The 12,151-nt window shown below is 37.5% G+C and overlaps 1 protein-coding gene across 1 annotated transcript in view; it reads left to right on the plus strand.

Moving 5' to 3' along the window:
• The window catches only part of LOC128993320 (uncharacterized), a 47,196-nt gene that overhangs the window by 20,439 nt on the left and 14,606 nt on the right, over positions 1-12,151 (plus strand). Inside the window, exons 3-5 of the mRNA XM_054417137.1 lie at positions 1,444-1,649; positions 5,085-5,220; positions 5,969-6,102. Of these exons, the coding sequence (XP_054273112.1) occupies positions 1,444-1,649; positions 5,085-5,220; positions 5,969-6,102 (476 nt within the window). The remainder of the gene's footprint in view (positions 1-1,443; positions 1,650-5,084; positions 5,221-5,968; positions 6,103-12,151) is intronic.

A 12,151-nucleotide genomic window follows, 5' to 3' on the forward strand; every position in this document is an offset into this window, starting at 1 on the left:
AGCTGTTATCGAAAATAGTTACTTTCGTTACGGAGTGATGAAAAATATCTTTCCAACAGTAAGCGTAGATTTTCCCTGCGATGCACACGAGCTGAGAAAAAAGGTTTTAAAGAAACATGCTTGCCTATTAATATTATACTAGTGGTCGTCCTGTGGTCGAAACTCGACCAAAAATAATTAATGTACAGACTTCTCTATTTTCTCCCCACACTGTAAATAAAACATGTGATTGGAATTTCTTCCATTTTTGTTTTGATTTTCTGTTTACATTTTGTTGTTATTTCGTCACCATCATGGCAACCCATATGGTCCATGTTAATTTTTGAAGTTTTCAAATTAATTTTTTGTTCTTATTTGTTAGCCTATTTTAATTTTTAAAAGCATTCTGCACATCTACAGGAAAATATCTTTCCAAAAGTATGCGTAGATTTTCCCTGCGATGCACACGAGCTGAGAAAAAAGGTTTTAAAGAAACATGCTTGCCTATTAATATTATACGAGAGGTCGTCCAGTGGTCGAAACTCGACCAAAAATATGTAATGTACTCACTTATCTATTTTCACCCCACACTGTAAATAAAACATGTGATTGGAGTTTCCTCCATTTGTTTTGATTTTCTGTTTATATTTCGTTGTTATTTCGTAACCAGCATAGCAACGCATAAGATCCATGTTAATTTTTTTCAAATTTTTAAACTCATTTTTCGTGCTTATCTTTGAGCCTATTTAAATTTATAAAGGGATTCTGCACACCTACAGGAAAATAGCTTTCCAACGGTATGCGTAGATTTTCCCTACGATTCACACGAGCTGAGAAAAAAGGTTTTAAAGAAACATGCTTGCCTATTAATATATAGATAGATAGATAGATATATATAGATGTTACAGTTCAACTGTCGTATGTAGTAGCCTCATTGTACTATAAATATAGTTTCAATATATCTGTAATTATAATGAACCTTTTATGAATTATACTTTTAGAACCAGCATTTCCCTTTCAATAGTCTCATCAGTTTTCACAAATGCGAATTCATATTGAACTGCTATAAAATGAAACTTTTTTAAAGATACGTGACCATGTAAACTTAGAGCTATTTAACAGATACGCAAAGCTTTAAAGTTAGTTGTAGTTAAGAAATCGATAAATGTACAACATTTTTCCAAGCAAATAGTTAATTTAATATAATAAGTCCTTGACATGCACTAGGAAGCGATAAATATGTCAGATTACATGGGTTTACCATATTAGTGGAACATGTTTATACGACAAATAATAAGTTTCAAGGTATAGTGTGCAGTGCATGTGTCTACATAAAGTTACTTCGCTAAGTGCGAATCTAACGACACACGAGACTTATGTTTCAGAGTAATGCACGTTTCAGTCCACCTAAAGTGAACTCGTTACGAGTTACTAGTCTTTGATGTCACGTAATATATGTTTCAGAGTGCAGAATGCACGTGTCGGTCCATCTGAAGGTACCTCGCTACGTGCTGCTAGGCTCGCACGTTCTGCTCAAGTGTGAATACAACGTTGAGAAGGACCAACTTCACAAGGTGGAGTGGCTAAAACACGGCCACAAGATCTTTCAGTTCGTCAACGGACGAAAACCTCCTTTTAGAAACTTTACACTGCATGGAGCTCAGATTGATGTAAGTGAGAACAAATATTTTTCACCCTCATTTTCATTCAACGGGGAGCCTATATATGTGTAATTTTGCTTATCCATAAATGTTACTCTTTAATTATGTAATTGTATGCTAACACAAACTAATTTGTATCCCTTTTGCAGCTTACAATATAAAATCATTTATGTATTCTGTCATTTAAACTATGAAGGTAAGGATATTTCTGTAGTAATGAGAATAGAAGGCAGCAATGGCGGCGCTGTATGGAAGTTAAAGTAGATCGTAATTATTTATGAACTGGCAATGGCTCCCTACTCACCCTGGTGTTTAACATTCTCGTCAAACTGTGATTTAGTTTCCACTTAACCTGATGTGATCTAATATATAATCATAATCAAAGTTTGATAGACGATTTTAATAATGTCACTTTGATAAGTATGATTATTTTCTTGAATACAATAGTATAAATATACTGTAGCACTTGCAAAATATTAACTAATATATGTATTCTGAATGCTATATGTTCCAAACGATTTTCTGATAAACCTTGTATATCTTTTATTTACTCATACAATACCAACTTAAATCCATGATAATAAACACAAATGATTACTGTATAGTGTATAGTACCATTATTGTATTCTAATAGTTTTTTATAAATTGTTGATGTGTCTTTGAGATCTTAAAAAACACATTAAAAATAATATTGTACGCATATGAAAGACTATGTAATGAGATTGTTTAAAAACAATATGAAGAATGTGTTTTATGGGAGTTACTAAAGTAGATGGTAGATTGATTATGGTTTGATAATTCAAGTGCCTAAAAGAAAAATTTCCCCAATTACCGAGAACTATGTAATGACCATCTATTTATAAATTTTGTTGTATTAAATCATTTGTTGAAGCTTTTGAATATATATATATATATTTTAAGGAAACCCTACACCAAACCTAAAAACACCTTTTTTTTGGTAAAAGGGCCAATTTTCATCTATAGTGAACGTTATAGATTTTACAAATGAAATTGACAGTTGATTTATACAGAATTATGTTTTAGTTATTTATAATTTCAGCATCTTAGAACTATGCCAGTATTTTGTGTGGTGGGGATCGAGCTGGTCTAGTGGTTAGAGCGCGAGACTTCGGTCCCTGAGGTCCAGGGTTCAATTCCCGTCATATCACCGATGGATTTTATCTAAGTAATAAAGCCGCAACTCCTAGGAATAGCCTGAAGTAATGTGAAAAACAATCCCAGGCTCGTGCCTAGCGTCCTAGGATAAAAATATAGTATTTTGTTTGGTACCATTATTAAAAGTACAAAAATATGTTACAGTAGGATATAGTACCAAATCCTTAAAATACTACATGTTTAGTACTACTTAAACGTCACCAGATACATGTATGTAATATTCCGTAATTCCAAGTGATTTCATAATAATCACTTAATGACAACTGTATTGTGTGCATTGCCCAATAGTAATTACAATATTTAACTAATATTTATTTTACAACATTATTTAATATTTACCTGGCTGGTTCCGTTTATATATGTTTGAAAGTTAAAAAAAGCACACAAAAATTAAATAAACATATAAATAACATGTTATCAGTAAACATCTACAAACAGTGTATGTGTCTACGACTACCTTTATTTAATTTCGCGGCATTGCTGCAAATATTTTCATTACTTCTTAAGCAAATTTATGTTAATTCTTACCAACATAATGAATTACCTGTCTACTAACTCGTTCATAAAGAAACAACAATGGCCGTATACCTCTATCCTACGGTTAGAACACTCGAGCAGTAATTCATTTTGGAGGGAAGGTAAAGGCGGGAACAAAGGTTGTGGAGCATTTCGCGAGGAAGGGCGGGTCCTAATGGTTGTCAGTTAACTCTGTTAATGTCACAAACCCTCCCTTTGTACGCCAGGCTGAGAGGAAAAGGGCGAAGTGAACTACAAATTGGGGGTTAATCAGATTCCAGCAACGGGGTTTAAAATGTAGTCTCGTTGATGTATTTTTATATCTTACTAATAGCCTATTATAAATCTGAAAGTTTGTGAGTTTGTGTGTGTGTGTGTGTGTTGCTCAATCACGCATAAACTACTGGACGGATTGGGCTGAAATTTGGCATGATGATAGCTCACATTCCTGATTAACATTAAAGCATATTATTATCCCAAAAATCCTTTCGGGCTCCGCCCCAGTGGCTCTGTAGTTCCCCATGTTAACCTTATGGTTTTTCATATTTAAAAGGAATTAATGAATCTTAACAGCTGTTTCAATTAAACAAGTTGGTTCTGTTCTATGATGTTCAATAGCATAAAAGTTACAAGGATTACCAACAGGGTGCAGCACTATTATTTTTTTTATTTATGACAACAGCTAATTTCCAACCAAAAGGTGAGTGAGCGTAGCGAACGAACTTCAACCTGGAGGCGAGTTAGCGTAGCGAACGAGCTAACCTGAAGGCAAGTGAGCGCAGCGAACGAGCTCCAACCTAAAGGTGAGTGAGCGTAGCGAACGAACTTCAACCAGAACGTGAATGAGCCATGCGAATACTTATGAAGTTAAACGGGGCAAAACCCGCGGGTACAGCTAGTAATAATATAAAAGAAATAATACAATGTTTGATGAGACATACATACGCATTCCTATGAGATATCTTTTGAATGTGAGAAATTAAAGTTAATACGTAAATTATTGAATTAAAATATATTTCAACCAATTTTTTTTTTATATGTTTAGTAGACTTTTTTTTAATTATCATTCGAATAACATACTACTTAATACCATTATAATGTTGACTAAATGGAAAGTCATCAGAAGGACTATTTAAAATTTAACGTGTACGAACATTTGCAATCGATAAAGGGAAGCTGATTTCGACTAATTAATTCGGTATACGCAAAAAACTAAGCTAGAAAATGCATAAACCATCAACTTGACAAATCTAATCCCTTACGAGAAATTATGGTAATTTATTTAATTAAAATTTTCGTCTATGATTAAGCTTTAATAAGAATCAAATATTTTTCTGGGGATGATAATAGTTAAGAGTTCTCTACAGCTGCTGATTGAATCACTGTTCGACTCTGATCCCAGCTACACGGAAACCTTTAGCGATTTATATATATACTCTTTTATTAGTAATAAGCGGTTGTGGAACAGTAACGTTTTTATTCATTGCCTTATTTTCACTCCAAACCTAACAGCACACCTTGAACTACTAGACGAGACTTTGACCTTGACTGTTAGTGACGTAGTTGTTACTTATTTTAACCATATTGATCGCACGAAATAAAACAAGGCTAAAGAAGACCTGTAACCCAGAGCAGCCTTGGTGAGATCTCTACTCACTCAAAGGTTATGATCTTGTTACTTAAAATGTATTACAAATATTTTGTAAATCTGCAGGATAACTTAATTTTTATTTTGGTTATTTATGTGTATAGTGGGCGCAGAGCAACGAACAGCAAGTTCGACTGAAGATTCTCGACTTTGACGCCTCAGGCATTTACAGCTGTGAGGTGACTACTGAGACGCCCATCTACACAAAGGCGTCTGAAGACGAGGAAGTCACTGTGATCAGTGAGTATTAACATAGACGAATAGAATATAGACCAACAGCAGTGATGTGTTTAGCATAAATTCTGGCGTCCACTGCTAGGAGTGCCGTGTAGTTAATGCGCACCCGCTACGTAACTACACGACACTCCTAGCGGTAGACGCAATAACTTATGCTAACCACAGCACTGTTGTCGTTCTGATTTAGTACTATTAATCGATTGCATTTAATTATTAGTTGTAGCTTTAGTAAAAGGATTTTAGAAGTTGCAAACCCATTTTTAATTAAAAAATCCAAAATAATGCGTAAGCTCGTTTTGGAAATTGTTTAGCAGTCTTAATGATTCAGAAGAAATATGTAAACTGTTACAACTTAGAGAGCTGAAAGCACAAGAAATACGTGAAAAAACACTTGTATTTACTCACAAGACGGTAAAAGATGGTAAATGTTGATCGATTTCGATTGGACACTCCCAATCGTCATCAGACCCAATAGGCGAATCTTCGTGGCAAGTGTATAATCGTAATCGATTACCCACTCACCATCATTTATATGTATTTACCGCCTTGTGAGTAAACAGTATAAGTGTAGCACGAGCATTGTATTACATTTAAAAATTATACAGTTGCGAAATACTAACCTACGTACTACCAAATAATTTTAACTGACTAATGAAAGAAAGATCTAAAAACTACATTTGTTTATTGTTTACTATCGATAGTAGAAGACACGATGGTATTTTATTTAGAGACTTTATATTCCTTGATACAGAGAAGCAGATAGAGGACCCGACAATCACCTACTGGAAGACGGAGTACACTGTTGGAGAACGACTAGAGGTGAATTGTACCTCTGGCCAGTCCAGGCCTACCCCGGAGGTCACGTGGCTGCTCAACGGAAAACAGGTGAGGAGATCTAATATACTTATATTTACTCATTGTTCTTGAATTATTGTGGACGGACTCATCAATTTTGATGTTTATTTGTTTTCACGTCCAGTGCCTTTGGATGACTGAAATCTGTCATCGCATGCTGATTGGTTCCTGGAATCTGGAACCCAATTTCAGCTGTCTCTAGTAGACATTTCTGAATTTCGATATGACTAATCAAAGTCATTTTAAACTTAATTGAGGTATAATTAATAAATATACATAGTCTCTGTGAAAATTTTGAAAAGTAGGGCACTCTTGACATTGTGGATTGCTAAATTCTTCCACTGTCACACAGAGTTTGTAAAAGCGAGTCGAACGCTCGTACTGCCCAGTGAATGCTGGAATCTCGTAATGAACACGTTCCACGCAAATCACATTTACTGTTGTCTCATGGTGGTCTTCGGACCTATCCATGACTGAAGAGACTAAAATAAAGTCGAAACAACAGAGCACACTTCTAATCCTGAAAGATGGATTAGTCGTATTGGACATAGCGCAGGCTCAATCAAATTTCGAATCTACATACCACACACGAACATGGATCGTACACACCCGAGACGGTACGTGTGACAATCTCAATGCTCGGAGAGGTTGAGATTTTGGTTTTGTAATTTGAAAGAACATTCAAAAGAATGTAATTGAAAATTGGCAAGGGATTCGTCCCATTTACCTTCAAAAAGATTAACCTGTAATGAAGCGCTTGTCTTATCCCCTCACAATAACGCGTAACCGGGTTTTAGACGTAGGGCAGATGCTGATCTTAATTGCAGCTATCAACCACGAAAGCTATATGCTGTGGGAACCCTCACGATCGCCGGATAGGCAGATGCCGCCCACACGAATTGTGTAGAAGAGCCTAAACGTGCTACTGTTTGATGATATCAGTGATTCTAAATTGCAGTCTGATTGAGAAGACTGACCAGCTCCGCTGGATTTGCAACTACATCACCTGTCACAATCACTTTAACCAATTAATAATTTTGAGTGACTTGTAACATTAGGTGCAAGTGTTTGGCTTCGCAACCTTCTAAAATTCTAAATTAATTTTGCAGGTTAGATGTATTGGTCACGAAACTCGTTCTTGGGGTTATACGTGCGAAAAGACGCCCTAGTGGCGGAATCACTCTTGCAACGTAAAAGGTGCGATTGTACGCATAACGATATCATCTGTTTCGGTCTCAGGGCTAGATAGCCCATACCTCATCAGGTGCACACTTTAGTGCACGACAGATTGAATTATAATGTGTTGAGGACGGATTAAATTTTTCATCGTCCAACTGAAATTTTGAATTTTGATGTTTCTAAATTTTGAAAAGATGAAATTGTCAACTTAGAGTTGACCAGGCACACCTGAGTATTTACTCATTGTTCTTGAATTATTGTGGACGGACTCATCAATTTTGATGTTTATTTGTTTTCACGTCCAGTGCCTTTGGATGACTGAAATCTGTCATCGCATGCTGATTGGTTCCTGGAATCTGGAACCCAATTTCAGCTGTCTCTAGTAGACATTTCTGAATTTCGATATGACTAATCAAAGTCATTTTAAACTTAATTGAGGTATAATTAATAAATATACATAGTCTCTGTGAAAATTTTGAAAAGTAGGGCACTCTTGACATTGTGGATTGCTAAATTCTTCCACTGTCACACAGAGTTTGTAAAAGCGAGTCGAACGCTCGTACTGCCCAGTGAATGCTGGAATCTCGTAATGAACACGTTCCACGCAAATCACATTTACTGTTGTCTCATGGTGGTCTTCGGACCTATCCATGACTGAAGAGACTAAAATAAAGTCGAAACAACAGAGCACACTTCTAATCCTGAAAGATGGATTAGTCGTATTGGACATAGCGCAGGCTCAATCAAATTTCGAATCTACATACCACACACGAACATGGATCGTACACACCCGAGACGGTACGTGTGACAATCTCAATGCTCGGAGAGGTTGAGATTTTGGTTTTGTAATTTGAAAGAACATTCAAAAGAATGTAATTGAAAATTGGCAAGGGATTCGTCCCATTTACCTTCAAAAAGATTAACCTGTAATGAAGCGCTTGTCTTATCCCCTCACAATAACGCGTAACCGGGTTTTAGACGTAGGGCAGATGCTGATCTTAATTGCAGCTATCAACCACGAAAGCTATATGCTGTGGGAACCCTCACGATCGCCGGATAGGCAGATGCCGCCCACACGAATTGTGTAGAAGAGCCTAAACGTGCTACTGTTTGATGATATCAGTGATTCTAAATTGCAGTCTGATTGAGAAGACTGACCAGCTCCGCTGGATTTGCAACTACATCACCTGTCACAATCACTTTAACCAATTAATAATTTTGAGTGACTTGTAACATTAGGTGCAAGTGTTTGGCTTCGCAACCTTCTAAAATTCTAAATTAATTTTGCAGGTTAGATGTATTGGTCACGAAACTCGTTCTTGGGGTTATACGTGCGAAAAGACGCCCTAGTGGCGGAATCACTCTTGCAACGTAAAAGGTGCGATTGTACGCATAACGATATCATCTGTTTCGGTCTCAGGGCTAGATAGCCCATACCTCATCAGGTGCACACTTTAAAGTGTGCATAAAGTGTGCACCTGATGAGGTATGGGCTATCTAGCCCTGAGACCGAAACAGATGATATCGTTATGCGTACAATCGCACCTTTTACGTTGCAAGAGTGATTCCGCCACTAGGGCGTCTTTTCGCACGTATAACCCCAAGAACGAGTTTCGTGACCAATACATCTAACCTGCAAAATTAATTTAGAATTTTAGAAGGTTGCGAAGCCAAACACTTGCACCTAATGTTACAAGTCACTCAAAATTATTAATTGGTTAAAGTGATTGTGACAGGTGATGTAGTTGCAAATCCAGCGGAGCTGGTCAGTCTTCTCAATCAGACTGCAATTTAGAATCACTGATATCATCAAACAGTAGCACGTTTAGGCTCTTCTACACAATTCGTGTGGGCGGCATCTGCCTATCCGGCGATCGTGAGGGTTCCCACAGCATATAGCTTTCGTGGTTGATAGCTGCAATTAAGATCAGCATCTGCCCTACGTCTAAAACCCGGTTACGCGTTATTGTGAGGGGATAAGACAAGCGCTTCATTACAGGTTAATCTTTTTGAAGGTAAATGGGACGAATCCCTTGCCAATTTTCAATTACATTCTTTTGAATGTTCTTTCAAATTACAAAACCAAAATCTCAACCTCTCCGAGCATTGAGATTGTCACACGTACCGTCTCGGGTGTGTACGATCCATGTTCGTGTGTGGTATGTAGATTCGAAATTTGATTGAGCCTGCGCTATGTCCAATACGACTAATCCATCTTTCAGGATTAGAAGTGTGCTCTGTTGTTTCGACTTTATTTTAGTCTCTTCAGTCATGGATAGGTCCGAAGACCACCATGAGACAACAGTAAATGTGATTTGCGTGGAACGTGTTCATTACGAGATTCCAGCATTCACTGGGCAGTACGAGCGTTCGACTCGCTTTTACAAACTCTGTGTGACAGTGGAAGAATTTAGCAATCCACAATGTCAAGAGTGCCCTACTTTTCAAAATTTTCACAGAGACTATGTATATTTATTAATTATACCTCAATTAAGTTTAAAATGACTTTGATTAGTCATATCGAAATTCAGAAATGTCTACTAGAGACAGCTGAAATTGGGTTCCAGATTCCAGGAACCAATCAGCATGCGATGACAGATTTCAGTCATCCAAAGGCACTGGACGTGAAAACAAATAAACATCAAAATTGATGAGTCCGTCCACAATAATTCAAGAACAATGAGTAAATACTCAGGTGTGCCTGGTCAACTCTAAGTTGACAATTTCATCTTTTCAAAATTTAGAAACATCAAAATTCAAAATTTCAGTTGGACGATGAAAAATTTAATCCGTCCTCAACACATTATAATTCAATCTGTCGTGCACTAAAGTGTGCACCTGATGAGGTATGGGCTATCTAGCCCTGAGACCGAAACAGATGATATCGTTATGCGTACAATCGCACCTTTTACGTTGCAAGAGTGATTCCGCCACTAGGGCGTCTTTTCGCACGTATAACCCCAAGAACGAGTTTCGTGACCAATACATCTAACCTGCAAAATTAATTTAGAATTTTAGAAGGTTGCGAAGCCAAACACTTGCACCTAATGTTACAAGTCACTCAAAATTATTAATTGGTTAAAGTGATTGTGACAGGTGATGTAGTTGCAAATCCAGCGGAGCTGGTCAGTCTTCTCAATCAGACTGCAATTTAGAATCACTGATATCATCAAACAGTAGCACGTTTAGGCTCTTCTACACAATTCGTGTGGGCGGCATCTGCCTATCCGGCGATCGTGAGGGTTCCCACAGCATATAGCTTTCGTGGTTGATAGCTGCAATTAAGATCAGCATCTGCCCTACGTCTAAAACCCGGTTACGCGTTATTGTGAGGGGATAAGACAAGCGCTTCATTACAGGTTAATCTTTTTGAAGGTAAATGGGACGAATCCCTTGCCAATTTTCAATTACATTCTTTTGAATGTTCTTTCAAATTACAAAACCAAAATCTCAACCTCTCCGAGCATTGAGATTGTCACACGTACCGTCTCGGGTGTGTACGATCCATGTTCGTGTGTGGTATGTAGATTCGAAATTTGATTGAGCCTGCGCTATGTCCAATACGACTAATCCATCTTTCAGGATTAGAAGTGTGCTCTGTTGTTTCGACTTTATTTTAGTCTCTTCAGTCATGGATAGGTCCGAAGACCACCATGAGACAACAGTAAATGTGATTTGCGTGGAACGTGTTCATTACGAGATTCCAGCATTCACTGGGCAGTACGAGCGTTCGACTCGCTTTTACAAACTCTGTGTGACAGTGGAAGAATTTAGCAATCCACAATGTCAAGAGTGCCCTACTTTTCAAAATTTTCACAGAGACTATGTATATTTATTAATTATACCTCAATTAAGTTTAAAATGACTTTGATTAGTCATATCGAAATTCAGAAATGTCTACTAGAGACAGCTGAAATTGGGTTCCAGATTCCAGGAACCAATCAGCATGCGATGACAGATTTCAGTCATCCAAAGGCACTGGACGTGAAAACAAATAAACATCAAAATTGATGAGTCCGTCCACAATAATTCAAGAACAATGAGTAAATACTCAGGTGTGCCTGGTCAACTCTAAGTTGACAATTTCATCTTTTCAAAATTTAGAAACATCAAAATTCAAAATTTCAGTTGGACGATGAAAAATTTAATCCGTCCTCAACACATTATAATTCAATCTGTCGTGCACTAAAGTGTGCACCTGATGAGGTATGGGCTATCTAGCCCTGAGACCGAAACAGATGATATCGTTATGCGTACAATCGCACCTTTTACGTTGCAAGAGTGATTCCGCCACTAGGGCGTCTTTTCGCACGTATAACCCCAAGAACGAGTTTCGTGACCAATACATCTAACCTGCAAAATTAATTTAGAATTTTAGAAGGTTGCGAAGCCAAACACTTGCACCTAATGTTACAAGTCACTCAAAATTATTAATTGGTTAAAGTGATTGTGACAGGTGATGTAGTTGCAAATCCAGCGGAGCTGGTCAGTCTTCTCAATCAGACTGCAATTTAGAATCACTGATATCATCAAACAGTAGCACGTTTAGGCTCTTCTACACAATTCGTGTGGGCGGCATCTGCCTATCCGGCGATCGTGAGGGTTCCCACAGCATATAGCTTTCGTGGTTGATAGCTGCAATTAAGATCAGCATCTGCCCTACGTCTAAAACCCGGTTACGCGTTATTGTGAGGGGATAAGACAAGCGCTTCATTACAGGTTAATCTTTTTGAAGGTAAATGGGACGAATCCCTTGCCAATTTTCAATTACATTCTTTTGAATGTTCTTTCAAATTACAAAACCAAAATCTCAACCTCTCCGAGCATTGAGATTGTCACACGTACCGTCTCGGGTGTGTACGATCCATGTTCGTGTGTGGTATGTAGATTCGAAATTTGA

Source organism: Macrosteles quadrilineatus, unplaced genomic scaffold, assembly GCF_028750875.1.
Source record: "Macrosteles quadrilineatus isolate MER2022 unplaced genomic scaffold, UCM_ALF_1.0 Scaffold_4__1_contigs__length_99947679, whole genome shotgun sequence".
Taxonomy (NCBI): domain Eukaryota; kingdom Metazoa; phylum Arthropoda; class Insecta; order Hemiptera; family Cicadellidae; genus Macrosteles; species Macrosteles quadrilineatus.